Consider the following 20,070-nt stretch of genomic DNA (forward strand, 5'->3'; position numbering starts at 1 on the left):
CTATTGGCATTGTAAATGACAATGCCATTTATTTATTTATTTCCAAAACCAACACATAAATAAAAATGTTGTCATTTACAATGCCAATAGCTCAAACTTTTCAAAAGGCGAAACCATTGCATTGTAAATGCTTGTTTTAAGGGTAAAGCCTTCGCATCCTTTAGGCAACCTGGTTGTCACACAATGGTGCTAATCTTGAATGATATTCAATGCCAGTTACTGCTCTGTGTCTAGCCCATAATTGCGCAGCGCCCCATAAAAACTTCAGCCTTACTTTCTTAAAGAATTTTTTGTCCCCATATTTAAAAAGAAAACCTTCATAGGGAAGCCCAGCCTGATCTAACATGGTTTTGAACATCTTCCCTCTGACTGATAAATCTGGAGATTTCATCAACATTCTCGAGTGGGTCACTTGGAACGCCCATGCATAATACTGAATGTCTGAATGTCTGAACATGAAGATTTGCAATTTTAATGATAAACCTCACCGAAATCTGAACCTTTCGCAGAAGCCAAAAGGCGTGTGATGGTTGTGGCTGTTCCACTCCAAGGCTGACCTGGTCTGTATGTTTCACGTGAAATCTGATGCCATTTGTTGTCTGGAGATGCATTTTGCAGCATCTCTATGTGATTGTCACCATATTTGTGCCTGTGATTGTTGTGATTGATGATTGATGATTGATTTGTTTGTGATATTGATGTGTTTTCTCTAGTGCGTCTTAATTTTTCCAGGAAATCCTGGTTGCTTTATACGCCCAGGCAAAAGAGTTAATTGCTTGCTGAAATCTGTCAATTATTGATTTTTCAAAACGGAGAGGTATGGCGTTAAAAAGGAATGTTACCTTAGGGAGAATTGTCATTTTAATCAAATTGTCTCTACCTAGAATAATTAGGGGAAGGTGAGCCCAAGATCTCATTCATTTTTGACTTTCCTTTAGAGTGTTCAGGAGATTTACCTCAGCTATTTTATCTGTATAAGGGACAATTTTGACTCCCAGGTACCTCATCTCATCTTTAGTCTTATTTTTTCCCTTTGGCAGGTTCCAGGTAATGGTCTCGGTTTTATCTGCATTAATCTCATAACCTGAGACTCGACCAAATTTTTCGGCTAACCTGATTACTTGAGGGAAAGAAGACTCTAGGTCTGACGAAAAGATAAGAATATTGTCTGTGTAAAGGGCTACCTTCCTCTCCCATATACCACTCTTAAAAAATAGAATAGCTGTCTCCTCCCTGAGGCACCGAGCAAACGGCTCGATGTACAAATCAAAGAGGAGAGAGGGGGCAGCCCTGTCTAGTACCTCTCTTAATATCAAAGGATTTAGTCAATTTGCCGTTAACCAAGAACCTTGCTGACGGGTCTCTGTATATGAGGTTTATAGTTTGACTGAATTTTTGGCCAAAATTCAGCTTCTTCAATATGGCAGCAAGGTAATTGCAATTACCCTGTAAAAGGCTTTGTTTCATCTAGTCGCAAAAAACAACAAGTGATGGACTGAATGTGGATCAATGTCACACACTCCCCCAGTCAAAAGATCTGGGCCCAAATCCATCGTTTTTTTGCACTCCACACCACCCTGGGTCAGATAATGGCTTTATGCAAATCAGCTCTGACGCTGTTGCCCCATGGGAACAGTCCAGTCCGAACTACAACAGCCATATCTTTCCCAGACCGGAATCAAGCATCCGAGGACCGGACCGGTTTCGAGGTAACACCTCTCTTCAGCCCGGCTAGCTTGACTCCAAGTGGTGTGGAGTGCCTGGGACCCACGTCTGGGCATCCCCAGCGCACTTAGGGCGGCAATTGCAAAAAACAACAAGTGATGGACTGAATGTGGATCAATGTCACACACTCCCCCAGTCAAAAGATCTGGGCCCAAATCCATCGTTTTTTTGCACTCCACACCACCCTGGGTCAGATAATGGCTTTATGCAAATCAGCTCTGACCCTGTTGCCCCATGGGAACAGTCCAGTCCGAACTACAACAGCCATATCTTTCCCAGACCGGAATCAAGCATCCGAGGACCGGACCGGTTTCGAGGTAACACCTCTCTTCAGCCCGGCTAGCTTGACTCCAAGTGGTGTGGAGTGCCTGGGACCCACGTCTGGGCATCCCCAGCGCACTTAGGGCGGCAATTGCAAAAAACAACAAGTGATGGACTGAATGTGGATCAATGTCACACACTCCCCCAGTCAAAAGATCTGGGCCCAAATCCATCGTTTTTTTGCACTCCACACCACCCTGGGTCAGATAATGGCTTTATGCAAATCAGCTCTGACCCTGTTGCCCCATGGGAACAGTCCAGTCCGAACTACAACAGCCATATCTTTCCCAGACCGGAATCAAGCATCCGAGGACCGGACCGGTTTCGAGGTAACACCTCTCTTCAGCCCGGCTAGCTTGACTCCAAGTGGTGTGGAGTGCCTGGGACCCACGTCTGGGCATCCCCAGCGCACTTAGGGCGGCAATTGCAAAAAACAACAAGTGATGGACTGAATGTGGATCAATGTCACACACTCCCCCAGTCAAAAGATCTGGGCCCAAATCCATCGTTTTTTTGCACTCCACACCACCCTGGGTCAGATAATGGCTTTATGCAAATCAGCTCGGACCCTGTTGCCCCATGGGAACAGTCCAGTCCGAACTACAACAGCCATATCTTTCCCAGACCGGAATCAAGCATCCGAGGACCGGACCGGTTTCGAGGTAACACCTCTCTTCAGCCCGGCTAGCTTGACTCCAAGTGGTGTGGAGTGCCTGGGACCCACGTCTGGGCATCCCCAGCGCACTTAGGGCGGCAATTGCAAAAAACAACAAGTGATGGACTGAATGTGGATCAATGTCACACACTCCCCCAGTCAAAAGATCTGGGCCCAAATCCATCGTTTTTTTGCACTCCACACCACCCTGGGTCAGATAATGGCTTTATGCAAATCAGCTCTGACCCTGTTGCCCCATGGGAACAGTCCAGTCCGAACTACAACAGCCATATCTTTCCCAGACCGGAATCAAGCATCCGAGGACCGGACCGGTTTCGAGGTAACACCTCTCTTCAGCCCGGCTAGCTTGACTCCAAGTGGTGTGGAGTGCCTGGGACCCACGTCTGGGCATCCCCAGCGCACTTAGGGCGGCAATTGCAAAAAACAACAAGTGATGGACTGAATGTGGATCAATGTCACACACTCCCCCAGTCAAAAGATCTGGGCCCAAATCCATCGTTTTTTTGCACTCCACACCACCCTGGGTCAGATAATGGCTTTATGCAAATCAGCTCTGACCCTGTTGCCCCATGGGAACAGTCCAGTCCGAACTACAACAGCCATATCTTTCCCAGACCGGAATCAAGCATCCGAGGACCGGACCGGTTTCGAGGTAACACCTCTCTTCAGCCCGGCTAGCTTGACTCCAAGTGGTGTGGAGTGCCTGGGACCCACGTCTGGGCATCCCCAGCGCACTTAGGGCGGCAATTGCAAAAAACAACAAGTGATGGACTGAATGTGGATCAATGTCACACACTCCCCCAGTCAAAAGATCTGGGCCCAAATCCATCGTTTTTTTGCACTCCACACCACCCTGGGTCAGATAATGGCTTTATGCAAATCAGCTCTGACCCTGTTGCCCCATGGGAACAGTCCAGTCCGACTACAACAGCCATATCTTTCCCAGACCGGAATCAAGCATCCGAGGACCGGACCGGTTTCGAGGTAACACCTCTCTTCAGCCCGGCTAGCTTGACTCCAAGTGGTGTGGAGTGCCTGGGACCCACGTCTGGGCATCCCCAGCGCACTTAGGGCGGCAATTGCAAAAAACAACAAGTGATGGACTGAATGTGGATCAATGTCACACACTCCCCCAGTCAAAAGATCTGGGCCCAAATCCATCGTTTTTTTGCACTCCACACCACCCTGGGTCAGATAATGGCTTTATGCAAATCAGCTCTGACCCTGTTGCCCCATGGGAACAGTCCAGTCCGAACTACAACAGCCATATCTTTCCCAGACCGGAATCAAGCATCCGAGGACCGGACCGGTTTCGAGGTAACACCTCTCTTCAGCCCGGCTAGCTTGACTCCAAGTGGTGTGGAGTGCCTGGGACCCACGTCTGGGCATCCCCAGCGCACTTAGGGCGGCAATTGCAAAAAACAACAAGTGATGGACTGAATGTGGATCAATGTCACACACTCCCCCAGTCAAAAGATCTGGGCCCAAATCCATCATTTTTTTGCACTCCACACCACCCTGGGTCAGATAATGGCTTTATGCAAATCAGCTCTGCCCCTGTTGCCCCATGGGAACAGTCCAGTCCGAACTACAACAGCCATATCTTTCCCAGACCGGAATCAAGCATCCGAGGACCGGACCGGTTTCGAGGTAACACCTCTCTTCAGCCCGGCTAGCTTGACTCCAAGTGGTGTGGAGTGCCTGGGACCCACGTCTGGGCATCCCCAGCGCACTTAGGGCGGCAATTGCAAAAAACAACAAGTGATGGACTGAATGTGGATCAATGTCACACACTCCCCCAGTCAAAAGATCTGGGCCCAAATCCATCGTTTTTTTGCACTCCACACCACCCTGGGTCAGATAATGGCTTTATGCAAATCAGCTCTGACCCTGTTGCCCCATGGGAACAGTCCAGTCCGAACTACAACAGCCATATCTTTCCCAGACCGGAATCAAGCATCCGAGGACCGGACCGGTTTCGAGGTAACACCTCTCTTCAGCCCGGCTAGCTTGACTCCAAGTGGTGTGGAGTGCCTGGGACCCACGTCTGGGCATCCCCAGCGCACTTAGGGCGGCAATTGCAAAAAACAACAAGTGATGGACTGAATGTGGATCAATGTCACACACTCCCCCAGTCAAAAGATCTGGGCCCAAATCCATCGTTTTTTTGCACTTTTTTTGTGGCAGGGTATGCTCAGACGTGAGTCCCTTGTTCACTTGGCCACTGGATTCAAGATAGCCTGGCTGATGAGGATTATGAATCCGAAACCGGTCCCAGGATGCTTGTTTCCGGTCCAGGGAAGGCATGGCTTGGCAGTTCGGGCTGGACTGTTCCCACAAGGCACAGGGTCAGACTGATTTGCATATAGCTTTGTCTGAACTGGGGTGGCTGAGTGAACTAAAGAATGGTGATGGATTAAACCCAGATCAGTTGACTGGGGGTGAGTCTTTGATTTGTTCAAATGCTCCGTCCATCATCCCCTTTTGTATCGCTTTGTTCGCCCTAAGTGTGGCAGGGTATGCTCAGACGTGAGTCCCTTGTTCACTTGGCCACTGGATTCAAGATAGCCTGGCTGATGAGGATTATGAATCCGAAACCGGTCCCAGGATGCTTGTTTCCGGTCCAGGGAAGGCATGGCTTGGCAGTTCGGGCTGGACTGTTCCCACAAGGCACAGGGTCAGACTGATTTGCATATAGCTTTGTCTGAACTGGGGTGGCTGAGTGAACTAAAGAATGGTGATGGATTAAACCCAGATCAGTTGACTGGGGGTGAGTCTTTGATTTGTTCAAATGCTCCGTCCATCATCCCCTTTTGTATCGCTTTGTTCGCCCTAAGTGTGGCAGGGTATGCTCAGACGTGAGTCCCTTGTTCACTTGGCCACTGGATTCAAGATAGCCTGGCTGATGAGGATTATGAATCCGAAACCGGTCCCAGGATGCTTGTTTCCGGTCCAGGGAAGGCATGGCTTGGCAGTTCGGGCTGGACTGTTCCCACAAGGCACAGGGTCAGACTGATTTGCATATAGCTTTGTCTGAACTGGGGTGGCTGAGTGAACTAAAGAATGGTGATGGATTAAACCCAGATCAGTTGACTGGGGGTGAGTCTTTGATTTGTTCAAATGCTCCGTCCATCATCCCCTTTTGTATCGCTTTGTTCGCCCTAAGTGTGGCAGGGTATGCTCAGACGTGAGTCCCTTGTTCACTTGGCCACTGGATTCAAGATAGCCTGGCTGATGAGGATTATGAATCCGAAACCGGTCCCAGGATGCTTGTTTCCGGTCCAGGGAAGGCATGGCTTGGCAGTTCGGGCTGGACTGTTCCCACAAGGCACAGGGTCAGACTGATTTGCATATAGCTTTGTCTGAACTGGGGTGGCTGAGTGAACTAAAGAATGGTGATGGATTAAACCCAGATCAGTTGACTGGGGGTGAGTCTTTGATTTGTTCAAATGCTCCGTCCATCATCCCCTTTTGTATCGCTTTGTTCGCCCTAAGTGTGGCAGGGTATGCTCAGACGTGAGTCCCTTGTTCACTTGGCCACTGGATTCAAGATAGCCTGGCTGATGAGGATTATGAATCCGAAACCGGTCCCAGGATGCTTGTTTCCGGTCCAGGGAAGGCATGGCTTGGCAGTTCGGGCTGGACTGTTCCCACAAGGCACAGGGTCAGACTGATTTGCATATAGCTTTGTCTGAACTGGGGTGGCTGAGTGAACTAAAGAATGGTGATGGATTAAACCCAGATCAGTTGACTGGGGGTGAGTCTTTGATTTGTTCAAATGCTCCGTCCATCATCCCCTTTTGTATCGCTTTGTTCGCCCTAAGTGTGGCAGGGTATGCTCAGACGTGAGTCCCTTGTTCACTTGGCCACTGGATTCAAGATAGCCTGGCTGATGAGGATTATGAATCCGAAACCGGTCCCAGGATGCTTGTTTCCGGTCCAGGGAAGGCATGGCTTGGCAGTTCGGGCTGGACTGTTCCCACAAGGCACAGGGTCAGACTGATTTGCATATAGCTTTGTCTGAACTGGGGTGGCTGAGTGAACTAAAGAATGGTGATGGATTAAACCCAGATCAGTTGACTGGGGGTGAGTCTTTGATTTGTTCAAATGCTCCGTCCATCATCCCCTTTTGTATCGCTTTGTTTCATCTAGTGTCATTACTGCCAACGGAAGAGAATAATTTGAGGCGAAGTCTATCGCACCTATTAAATCGTGTGTAATATCGAAAAGATTTCTGCCTTTAATAAAACCCTTCTGGTCAGTATGCAGTAGATCTCCTGCAACTGCACCCAGCCTATTGGCCAAAATCTTGGTAAAAACCTTATAATCGGAATTGAGGAGCGAAATAGGTCTATACGACCAACACTTCGTAGCTGGTTTAACAGGTTTTAAAATCAGAATGATATTTGCCTCTCAGTGGTTTAACCCCTTCTATCAAGGAGGGTAGTGTGTTTTGACTTATACATTGCAATGGTAGTATGGTACCCCATAAGTTGGACAACATTTAAATTACATCAATTAATGAAAAATGTAATTCTCATGTTTTTGTTCAGGGTCAGGTAGTTAATTTGGCCTACTCACAATTAATCTCAGTGGTTTAGGGTAAGCCAAATCATGGTGTTTAGAGAAAATAGTTACCGACTCGTCATTTATTTAACCAATTATTTATTACTCATGAAATCCAACTTGCTATGGCCCAGACAATGGAAAATTTTCAAAATATTCTTTTTTTTATTATTCACTAACTCAATCTAAATGCTGCTGGAAAGAATAGCACATATAAACATCACAAAACTCAGCCTTCCTTTTGAATGCCACTAATGCACTCTTGCTTTTTATATCAGTCATCTCTAAAATGCTAAGAATTAAGTACCTCCTAGAAACATTAACGGTATTTTTATTTTATTCTACTGTGCCATTTCCATTACCGTTCACAGAAGGGCAGAAAATATGCTGCTAATAAAACATATATTTGTTTCCTCTTTTGCTTTTTAGATATTAAACTAATTTAACATACCTTTGATTCAAACTGTAAAAATATCAATAGAACCATGTGTTGTCCATGACATAACTGCGCTCCTTTTAAACTCTATGCTCTGGAAACATATACTAGCCATGTTGTTCATTTGCACACAAAAGGCTTGTACATTAAACTCTAAGGGGCCGATTCACAGAACTAATCTGAGACAAAATCCTAAATTTACTACTTTTGGTATTCACAGAGGGTATTTAGTAGTAGTAAGGTTAGGATTTTGTCTTAAGACCAAAACTTAAGACAAACTTAAGTTTAACTTGTGAATGTCATCGGTTATGCTCAGTATAGCGGATTCTCTGCTGCATCCCTTCCTGAAACCAGATTGGTGAAAGTCAAGTAGGTAGTTTGATTCCAGGTGTTGGTTAAGTTGGGTGAGAACACATTTCTCCAGGATTTTAGCTAGGAAAGGAAGGTTGGTGATGGCCTAAAGTTTTTGAAATCATTTGGGTCAGTATCTGTTTTTTTAGGTCTCGCCCTGCGATTGCAGGCCAAAGGCCTGCTGTCGCAGAGCGAGACTATTGTCATCATTCTGGCTTTCAATGACTGAAAGGGAGAGGACAACAGACTGTCACGAGCACGCAGCAGCAGCAGCCTGCCGGGATCAGGTCGCGCGCGTCAACACGCGCTCCGATTCCGGCAGGCTCTTCACAACACACATACAGCCCCCCCCCCCTTCCCCCCCATACACACACACACACACACATACATACATACAGAACCCCCTCCCCTCCCGCATACACACACGCACGCGCACACATATGCAGACAACCCCCGGCACTTACACACACATCCCCTACCTCCTCTCGGCGTCTTCGCGCTCCCTTGCCCCGCTCCTCTGGTGTGCGCGTGCACCACTAGTTTCGATTCCTGCGTCGGCTCCTCTCACCGCAGGTTTCTAGTTAAACAGCCAATCAGGAGGCAGAACTCCTTTCAGAAATGCTCCCTCTCTGGTCCGCTATACATTTCACTTCTCACCGCTCGAGTCCAGTCTGTCTTTTATTTTTGTGGCGATTTCACTCGCACGTCATTTCAAACCGGCGTCTTCCCGGTTTCTCCATACTCGTTTACTTCGTGAGCACAATTCCTTTATCGCGGATGCACGTTAATTCCATGTAGAGCGGGTAAGCACTAATTTAAACTTGCGGGCATGAAGGAATTTATTAACATGGTTATTGTTTGGCACGTTGGTACAAGTATCGTTTTCCTTTTCTATTTCTTGTTTTAGTATCAGATAGTGCAAGATCGATGTCACCAAAAGTCTGCCAGCATGCTGCTGTAAAAAATATGACAGGACATGTAATAAGTGCCCCTGAAGTCCGAGAATAGGTTCTGCTAACAATATATGTATGCAGCTGGCATGTTAACTGCATAATAATAAGTTTTGAGTACTAGATCACCTGAGAAAGCAACAGTGTCAGAAACGATGGTGAACGGTCTCAAGGCGATCCGAAAATGGACTAAGTTTGATATGGAAAGGAGAATACTGGATAAATGCTAAGGACAGCTCAAGAAGCATGGTAAGTAAAAGAGGAAGGCCGGGTGCCAGAGACGCAGTGTGATTTTGACAGTAATAGGGAATAATCTTAACTTCAGCTGTAGGAGACTGGAGAGGAGCCCATCCTGAGCATTACAATTCGGATTTATGGCATGCTGCACTTTAGAATGTCTTCATTTATTTAAGCCTGTTTAAAGGGGGGCCCAGGTTGAAAATAAACAGGGTCGCTGGAGATTGTTTTTTGTAACTGGTCAAGTTTGGAGTCTTTTTGAGGAAATGCTGTGCAGTGGAAATATTACTCTGTACCTCAGATATCAACGACAATGTTCAGGGGAGTGAAAGGTGGGGGCAGCCACGAGATATTACAACGACATTTCTGTCTCACATAGAACTTCACCGTTAAGGGCATGGTCAAGAAAAAATATCAGATAACAGGATTGGCTCACATTTTCCCCTGCCCACCATTACTAGCATGTCTGCCAATTACAGAGGGACTGCAGGTAATCCTGCACACTTTACTTGAACTGCTAAAAACGACTGGTGTCTTTGGCAAACTTTTGATGCAGAGACTTCGAAAGTAATAACCAACAGAAGGTATTTCTAATGGTTATCAACCAAAATAAGCTACGGCGCAGGTTAAAATGTACTTAGATTGACCAGAATTAACACATTTGTGGTTTAATTTCAAAGAAAAAATGTCTAGTTTAGTAGCAGCATGAACTGATTTTGAGTGACACCTAGGAAAATTAGGGGTACATTTTTTTTTAAGGTCTCGCCTAACCCATCGCGTTAGCGATGCTTTGGTGAGATATGAAGTAAGGGGCTTTCAAAAGTGCTCCCAAAGTGTGCAGGGTACAGTGCATGTGCGCTGGGCGGGCGCACCATTTGTCAGCCTGCAGCCTTTGGGAGCCCTTTCGCGGCCGCTTTGATGTTCTCAGTGAGCCGCGCGGCCACTGAGAACATCAAAGCGGCCGCGAAAGTGATCACCATTTGCCACCCGAAGCCCTCACTTTACTGCTTTGCTTGTTTACATTACGATTGATGCTTGCTCTGGGTGAACTCAACTTGAAGGTATTGAAGCACTTTTTTCCCGGCAGCTCTGTATGTTGCATTACATTTAATAAACAACTTGTGGCTAGCGCTTAATGTCCCTTTATATTCAGCATGTGTTAGGCACTTCACTTGTGGCACAAACGTGTGGAGTGCTTCCCCCACTTTGGCAGAAGTGTGCAGCTTGTGCAAAGCACTTACCCCACTTCAAAAAGGAAACAGGAGCATTCCGAAGATAGTGCATGGTGAGTCCTTTGTCTGCTTCTGACCAACATGATTCCAAAGATAAGTGCGCACGCCATACTTTTTACAATGATCAGCATTTAAGATGGCTGGCATTCCATTGGAACACACAACTATTATGGATTCCAAAGCAGCCTGGCTATCTTTTTTGCTTTGGGGCATTTAAACTAAATGCTTGCGTTCATGCTGCAGACCGCACCTCCTGTCATTCTAAGGGGTGTGGGATGCTCGGCTCCAAAGAGGTGCCACCGTGATGAAAAGGTGAGTTGCAGATCCCTGCAAAAATCAGCAAACTTAGTATTTTTGACAGAAGATTCCAACCACTCGCTAAAACCTCACCTCTGGTGATGCCTGCGCACGAACACTGGCTCTCACACCACTACTGCAACATACTCACACACACCCACACCACCACATACACTTCTTACAACAAACAACACATATACTATAACCTTGCACAAGCTTGTTTCGTTTGCTTTCAGCACTCTTTAGGAGCGCATGTCTGTTTTTGGTCTTTCCTTGCCATCTGCTGCTTGCCCATTCACATCCCTGCCCCCCCTTCTCTATGTTACTCTTCCAACTAAATGCTTTTTGCCCCTATTTGTTTACATCCCCAACACCCAGCTCCTCCATTGCTGCTTCCTCTGGGCCTCTTCCCACTGCAAACAAAACAAGCATTGGTATAGCCAGTAGGTCTCGCTTTTGGGACCTTCTAAGTATTTTCTGATGGAGAGAGAGTCATTTTTTTAGACCCCCCTCTTCTTTCTCTCCCTCTGTCGCTACCTCTCCCACTCCCATTTCCCCTTCCCACCCCTCCTTCCCTCACTCTCTTGCTCTCTTCCTTCACTCTTTCTTTTTCTCCCTCTCTTCTCTTCCCTCCCTCCCTTCTCTCTCTCTCTCTCTTTCTCCCCCTCCTTCTCACCTCCCCTCTCTCCTCCCTCTCTCGACCCTTCCTTCTGTCTCTCTTGCTCCCTCTCCCGTTCCCTCTGTCCATCTCTTGGCCCTTCCTTTTCTCTCTCTCTCTCTCCCTCCCTCCCTCCCTCCTTCTTCCCTCCCCATACTCCCTCTCTCTGTCTCCCCTTCCTTCTCTCTCTCTCTCTCTCGCCCTCTTGCCTCCCCTCCCTACCTCACTCTCCCTCCCCCTTCCTTCTCTTTCTCTCTCCCTCACCCTTCTCCCTTTCCTTCTGTCTATCTCTCATATATTCCGTGCTTTTCAGGCACATTTGCGAAATATACTTTTGTGACCTCTGTCCATGAAACTAGGGTGAATTTTCCCTTGTAGTTGCATACTTGATCTAACACGGTTGTTTCTGTAGTGAGAAGATAAGAGCGCACGTTCCCCGAATGTCTGAACTGGGTTCTGTGATTGGTTGTAAGGTGGAACACAAACAAAGGCAGAAGTTATACAGTGATGTTTCCCATATGCTGTTAAATGAGAAGGGGATGTTGATGAATAAACACGTTACAAATCTGCCCCACTCCACGCAAATATTCGACAAACACATAGTTTAAATACATAGGGTAACCTTGGGGAGATACTAAAAAAATACACTATTGGGTAGAACTTAGGCGCACACACGCTTCAGTGATCAATGCTTTTCACCTTACTCCTTCTAAGGATAAAGAGGTAAGGAGGACGGAAGGAAGGTTACTCAATAGGGGAGAAATTAAGACTGCAATTAACACTTTAGAAGCCAGCGGCATACCGAGAGAGCCTTGTTTTAAGGCATGAGTTGTGCCCTGGACTCTGCCTCCCAACAAATCGACTCCCAGCCTCACTATCTCTCTCTTCTCGGTCTCCCCTTGCCCTGGTGGACTCTTAATCAAATCTAGCACATCTTTGAAGAGTTGAGTACAGATGGCTGTTCCCTTTATCGCATCGCTGGGCCTCCTGACCCGAACCCAAGCTAACCCGGAACTGTCACCGCCCCAGGCACAGAGTAGCTTCAGCAGAGCCAAATGGACAGCAAGCCTTACCCACCCCCCCTCCACTCACGATGAACGTGCCTATTTACAGCCTCCGCCGCATAGCTGGGTTTTTCATAAACTATCCCCGCCCGTGTCTGCCACACTGCTTGCGTTGTATTGCTATTGCAGCAGTACTGTATATCGCAAACAAACCTGGTCGAAAGGCAGCTGCTGATGCCACAGCTGTTTCGTCACGGGGCAAGCCTCCACGTTCACTTCTCTAAAACGTGCATGCAATTAAACTAAAATCCCAGCTATTTTAGGGCAAAACCGTGAACCAACCCATCTGAATTGAAGAGGTTTCAATGCTTTGCTGCTGTCCGTTTGACTTACAACGTGCTTTCTCTTTCCACAAACTCGATGTTTGTGTTCCTTTATTTTGATATGCTTTAAGTATTACTGTCACACACACAATACCAAACACACAACCACACACACATGCACACACAAGCAACCACAAACACAAGCAACCACACACACACACAACACCACACACACACACAACCACACACACAACCACACCTTCAGTGCACACTTTCACCAGACATAGACACCATCAGTCGTCAGTGCACGCTTCCACCAGGCACACACACACCACCAGCCGTCAGTGCACGCTTTCACCGGGCACAAACACCACCAGCCGTCACTGCCCGCTTCCACCAGGCACACACACCACCAGCCGTCACAGTGCATGCTTTCACCAGGCGCGCACACACACCACCAGCCGTCAGAGCACACTTTCACCAGGCACACACACACACCACCAGCCGTCAGTGCACGCTTTCACCAGGCACACACACACACACCACCAGCCATCAGTACACGTTTTCACCAGGCACACCCACCCCCAGCCATCAGTGCACAATTTCTACACGCACACACACCACCAGCCATCAGTGCACACATCAATTGTTAACGCATCCACAATTAACTATTGTAGCAATCGCAGTATGGCACACTTTACTTTTAAACCTATCCATCTAAAGCGCAGCATGCCACCATTGCTACAAAAATAAACATCTTTTTGGCCTACAATTTATAGACTTTTGTTGCAATTGGTGTTGCAATATTTAGCAATGCCAATAGCTCAAACGTAATTAATGCGAGACCTAATGCATTGCAAATGCTTGTTAGAAGGGGTGGTTTGGCCTTGTTTGAAGCAGTCGGGCTTCAATCTGGTATATAGGGAGCTGTTAATAATCTTTGTCCACAGTGGGGTTAGGGTGAGGTTGAGGTTCTTAGCCAGGGAAGCGGATAGTGGGCCTGCATAGTGGTTGGAGGGTTTGGAGTTGGCAATCACACTGGAAATGTCTTCTTCAAAGAGAGATTTAAATTCCTTCCAACTCTTGGGAGAAGAGGAGGGTCTTGGGTATAGGCATATTTTGGTGGTTGACCAAAGAGGGGTCTTGACTCTGGGGAACATGTGGTGAAGTGGGGTTGGGTTAGGTTTCTTTATGGGTGATGAATTCCTGTGTCGGGATTGAGGGTGGTGTAACTTTATTCACTAAAAAAAAATATCATTCACATACAAAAACAACTCTCATCATACTTTAAAAAGTAATCAATAGAACCATCATAACAACATCATAGTTATAAAATGAACTCAAAATAAGACATATCATACTTGTCAATACTAAAAGAAATGTGTAAAGAGGTAATCTCTTTTAGTCCCTGGGCAAATTGATTTGTGGTCCATCGAGAAAAATCTAGTATACTAGACGGCTGGTCCACACAAATTATTCGTGTCTGCTCTTAGCTCCCAATCCACCATTAATGCATCTTTATTTTCCTCTGAGGATATTTCCACACTTTCTTTCAGGGAAGGCCCACTACGGCATGATGGCTCAGCTTTTCATAGGAATCGGTCTTAATGTCAAAGGTGATTGATACAAGTATCCACCTACTGAGGCAATTTATTGGTTGTTGATTTTCTCCTTCTTGCATATTCAGGTACCTTCATGGACAAATTGAATATGTATGCAATGGGGGGGTGGGGTGTCCTTCATGAGGGAGAAGATGGGGAAGCCCTCTTCCACGTGAGCTACCTGTTCAGTGTATGGGATCTATCCAACCCTGTAGTCCTGTAGAAATGCCCTAAATCTGAAAATGAGTCCTTAGCAATGTGACCTGGTCACCCGAATGAACTAAGCCCTCACCTGTGCTTCAGGATTTATTCTTAGCCTCACGCCGATCAGGTAAATAATAGATGGACTAATTGACTCACCAAGGGCTTTGACATCCAGATGCAGTTTGCGCCCCAATATTGTTACAAGCTATGTGGCTAGTTTAGTGCACATTTAATTTTACTTATTGGTTTGTTTTTCTTTCTTTTTTTTTTACAATTCCCTGATGTAACATCTTGTCTTGTCATCAAATATGCTAATGGGCTCTCACTTCTAGAAACTTTCAACACTTAAGAGGTCTGACTTGAGTGAACTGCATCCTCTTAAAGGGACACAGCTTTGTGCACATGGCTTTAGGCTGGTGGCTCTACAGGGCGCCTTGAGACAAAATCAATGATGAGAGAGGCCATATACAAATAACCAGCAGCTTAAAAATAATTGAATCAATAAGAGAACGATGTAAGAAGGATAGCACCTACCCCAAACCAACTAGAGAAGGGCTAGACACTACTTACCACTATATCCTATTCTAAGTAATGAAAATATTGACAGAATGATAGGTGAGACTCGGACTGACGATGACCCACATTTCAGTGGTATTTGTACTTACAGGAGCTGGACAGAAATATAAACAGTAAATTAGAATGAAGGAAACTAAAGTCATATCCATACACTAAAAAGTTACACTAAAAGCTCTTTCTTGAACATTTTTTTCAGGACATGTCCTCTCCTGCCAGAACTGCGTCTCGAGTACTGGAGTCACTTGCGGCGAGTCTCTCCAAACCTGTCATCTCTCAGCTGATGCATGCATAACGACGTTCACTGAGACCAGAATTGGTAAGTGGAAAGGTACGCACGCACTCTCCAGCGTAATGCCGTCACATGTGGACGGGCGTGATGCCATATCTTATGTTCCTTTACTGTACTGTTAAGGGTACTTCTTTATTATACATACTAAAACTATTCCCTGATGTGTTAATTCCCCAAACACAGTTGATTATCTTTACCACAGCCTTTTCTAAGAGTATACAGCACTTTAAATAGTATATTGTCCTACTCATGCGCATAGTGTGTCGACCTGCTGACCACAAACAAGGCAAGGACACAGCACTGTTGTTGTGCAAGGTTCCCTTTCATATATATCAACCCTCCTTGTTCGTGAACACAATCAATCTAACCAAACCCAACCAACCCAACCAAACCCAACCAGCATTTCCGCATTCTTTGATCAATAGATGAGCAAAGCTCTCCTTCTCAAACATGGAGACTGGTCATATACCAAGTAATATCTGTGTGTACCATTCATTTCATCCATCCAATTCTAACAGCTCAATCATGAAAGGAAACAGGACCCTCCTTCCTCTATTCTCCAACCTGTCTGGCTGGTGAAGTCCTCTTTGTGCAGCTAAGCCCCATACACAGGTTTCACTCTGTGTCTTACTGTGGTTCTCCTGCACTGTGCCAGATGGAACTGTACTGTTGTCTGTTGACTCATGGGAGCTGTGTATTGCTACTGTCTCCTCCTCCTCTATCACTGTCTCACTTGGCTTGATGTCAGCTCTCTATCAAGTGCCCCTCTACCACTGCCCCGTAGCTGTGGAACACTCCATGCTTATGCCTTTGTTCTCAGGTCACATTTTCTTCATCCAAGTGCAGGCACTTCCTCACCTGTGCCATTTAAGTCACCCAAACTTCTGTTTCTTTAAAGGGTGATTGTCAGACCTGCCACCATGGGCGTGGGTCTCCCTTCCACTTTTGCTGTTGCCTCATGTGTTTTTGCTGATGTTAGATGCTTTGGGCACTGTGTCACTGCTGTCCAGTGTCACAGTGCGAGTGGTTCCTACTGTAAATTGATGTATTGATTAGTAGTTCGCTGATTGGATAATTGGTTTACTTGTCAGACCCTAGTACAGTGCATTGAGTGTGCCCAGGGCGTGTAAATCCAAATGCTGCTAGTGGGCCTGCAGCACTGATTGTGCCACCCACAGAAGCGGCCTTGTAAAATGTGTCTAAGGTCAGCCATTGCAGAACCTGCATGCAGTCTGGTACTGTCATGCTGACTGGGCAAGTGCACCCACTTGCCAGTCCCTAAACCTTTCCTTTTCTTCATATTAGTCACCCCTATGGTAGGCCCAAGGGCAGGGTGCATTGTAAGTACAAGGTAGGACACGCCCTGATGTGTGAGGCATGTCCTAATAGTGAATTACAGCCATTTTGTTTTTCACTATTGTAAGGCTACCTGTTCTCCATAGGCCAGAATGGGCTGCTGTATTGTTACATGTTTATAATACTAGCAGACACAGAGAACATGGTAGAAATTCGAATTTAGTATGCCTGGACTAATCAAATACATCTTTTAGTAAAGTTTATTTTAATATTCTGTGTTTGCAAGTACCACTTTTAGAACGTAGGTATTTGCTTGCCTAACCATTTGAGCCTGCCTTTGCGAGGTTGTGTATTCCTTTGTCTGGTTTTGTGAGTGACAGGCCTGGGGGATTCCAAGAGACAGACTGTGGCAGCCCGGTGGTGATTAGGAAGATCTGCATTTAGATGGGAGGGAGGAGTTGCACCTGGGACCTGAATAGGGCTGGGCCTTCCCTCTACAATGCTGGCTCAACCTCCTGTGGTGCGTCTGATATCTCTACCCTGCACACTGAAAGAAGAGAAGGAAGACTGTCAACAAAGTGCTCCAGGACTGTACTTGCCTTCCACAATGCTGGCTCCACCTCCTGTGGGGCGTCTGATGTGCCTGCCCTGCGCTGTGAAAGGAAAGGAGAATTCTGGTAAACAGAGTGCTTTAGAACTTGGTTTGGACTGGGCACAGGCCGCTCTCCCCTCAGTGAACAAAGGATTTTGGGATATAAGTATTGGGACCCTGATCCCAAGAAATTAGATCACTTTTGGACTTACAAAACAAAACCTCTGCTAAGGAGAACGAACCTGAAGAAACTGAGGAAAGACTATTCCCAAGCTGAAATGCTGCTTGGGGGATTGGCCTGCAGTGGTTGCCTGTCTGCCAAAGAGAAGAGAAAGAACTTTGTGGACTTTTCTTTCAACTTGTGCAAAGATCTCGAAGGGCTTGGAAGAGAGCTTGCCCCCTGGCCGAAGTCCCAGGACCAGTGGACTTCACCAGCCTTTGTGAATTGCTGCTAGAAACAAGTGGCTGCAGAGGCAGAGAGCTGTGACCGACTCTCACAACCAGCCCGGTGTCCTGTAGGCACCGCATCAAGCAACGTCCGCCTCGAACAACGCAAACTCTGCGCTCACTGACTCCGTACTGATGCCGTCACCGAGCCGTAGACTGCACTGCAACGGGTGGACCTGCGCCGCAACTGGTGGACACCGCGACGTGCAACGCCTCGCTACACAGAATCGTACTGGTCTGACCGACCCTGTCACTGCTGCTGACTTCGAGTCCTGTAAAACACACAAGATGATGGACGGAATGTTGCACAATAGCAAAACATTCATCCCCAGTCACAGATCTGGGTTTGGTGGCTTGGTGAGCAAAATAACGATGGATTAAACCCAGATCACAGATCTGGGTTTGGTGGCTTGGTGAGCAAAATAACGATGGATTAAACCCAGATCTGTGACTGGGGGTGAATTTTTTGCCATTGTGCAACATTCCGTCCATCATCTTGTGTGTTTTGCTGTTCACCCTATGTGGAAAGGGTATGCCCAGACTTGGGTCCCGTGCTCACTACGCCACTGGAGTCAAGCTATCCTGGCTGAAGACGGCTGATAGCCAGAAACTGGTCCTAGGATGCTTGATTCCGGTCCAGGGAAGACATGGCTTGGCCGTTCGGGCTGGACTGTTCCCATGAGGCACAGGGTCAAGACTGATTTGCATATGGCCATGTCTGAACTGGGGTGGCTTGGTGAGCAAAATAACGATGGATTAAACCCAGATCTGTGACTTGGGGTGAATGTTTTGCCATTGTGCAACATTCCGTTCATCATCTTGTGTTTTTTCGAGTCCTGTGACCGCACCGGAGTTGGGCATCGTCTTGCATGCTTTGCGACTCACCGCTCGACTCACACCGATGTCCGGACTTATCGACACCAGCTCCCGAACTCCGGCTCGTCGCCGCACCGCAAGCTGCAAGCACCGCATCGAAGCACCTTCTCGCCCTGCAACGCAGCCGTGGATCCACCGACTCAGTCAACGGGCCGCTGCCTGCACTGCATCAAGGGACAACATGTCCTGCAACGCTTCCTTTCTGCACCGCGACGATCACCGAAACCGGCTCGCACATCCGTGCCCGCTGCCCCAAGTTAAAGGTACTGTGACTAAGTCTGTCGACATTTGAGTGGGCCCGTACCGATGCGGTCCGCTGGATTTGCTATACTCTGTTTTTTTCAACAATGCTGTATCCCGTCCGGGCTACCGACTCGCACAGAACCTTGATTTAAGCCTTTTTAACAAGAATTCTTGAAAGCTAATAGTACTGTGTATTCTTTTTGTCGTTTATTGGTCGTGTGGTAACTCTATTGTGGTGTCCATTTGTAGTGTTGTTACTGGGTTACTGTATGTGGTAACAAATGCTTAACTTACAACACCACTGAAATAAAGCCTTGCTGCTCGTGCTAAGCTACCAAGGGGGTGAGCAGGGGTTATTTTAGGAGTTTCATCCCCCTTACTCTGACTAGGGGAGAGGGTCCCTATTTGTCACAAGTACCTACCTGTGCCAACTAGAGACCCCCAATTCTAACATTGGTAGTCAGCGGAAGGGATTCCGAATTTACATTTGTAACTCATGTACAGTGAATGGTGAACACTACTTAGTGAGTGCAGACCATAACGCAACCACGTACTTCTGATACTTGTTTTTGCCAGAGACCTCTATTTTTAAAATCATACCTGATTCAGTCATCATGGAGGAGACAGCCTCAGTTGCATCTGTTGACTGTGATTGGGAGGAAGAGAAAAGAGAACGTGTTAGAACTGGCTATTTCTGGTAGGCTAGGGCTGACGCCAAAGCCAGGCAGAAACCACAATTCTAGTCAGGGCAAGGGAGTCACACGCCAAGATAACCCCTGCTCACCCCCTTGGTAGCTTGGCACGAGCAGTAAGGCTAAACTCGGAGGCAATGTGTAAAGCATTTGCGCCAGCACACAACAGCAACAACATCCTAGGCACACCACAAAAGGAACTCGACACAAGGTTATATAAAAATAACTTCTGTATTGTAAAAATCTCATCAGATAGAAATCTCACATGTACATTGTGCCAACTGGCACGGGCAATATTCACAGGGGACTATTCACAAGACAGGGCCACATGGGCCACTGTCATAATCAGCACTTAGTAGAAATAGAAATACTGTCAGAAATTAGAATATAAGGATATAAAATCACTGTAGCACAAATTAGCAAGAATAACACTCAACCAGTAATTACTGGTAACAGGTAAGTACCACCTACGCAACCC

General features: G+C 46.8%; 1 protein-coding gene across 3 annotated transcripts in view; it reads left to right on the forward strand.

Annotated features, from left to right (window-relative positions):
* The window catches only part of LOC144770790 (phospholipase A2 inhibitor and Ly6/PLAUR domain-containing protein-like), a 299,505-nt gene that overhangs the window by 52,157 nt on the left and 227,278 nt on the right, over positions 1 to 20,070 (forward strand). For 2 of the 3 annotated variants that reach the window (XM_078655543.1, XM_078655545.1), the window contains exon 2: positions 15,354 to 15,485. In XM_078655543.1, coding sequence (XP_078511669.1) covers positions 15,354 to 15,485 — 132 coding nt within the window. The remainder of the gene's footprint in view (positions 1 to 15,353; positions 15,486 to 20,070) is intronic. The other variant, XM_078655544.1, reaches the window with a different exon arrangement.

This window comes from Lissotriton helveticus, chromosome 7 (assembly GCF_964261635.1).
Source record: "Lissotriton helveticus chromosome 7, aLisHel1.1, whole genome shotgun sequence".
Lineage (NCBI taxonomy): Eukaryota > Metazoa > Chordata > Amphibia > Caudata > Salamandridae > Lissotriton > Lissotriton helveticus.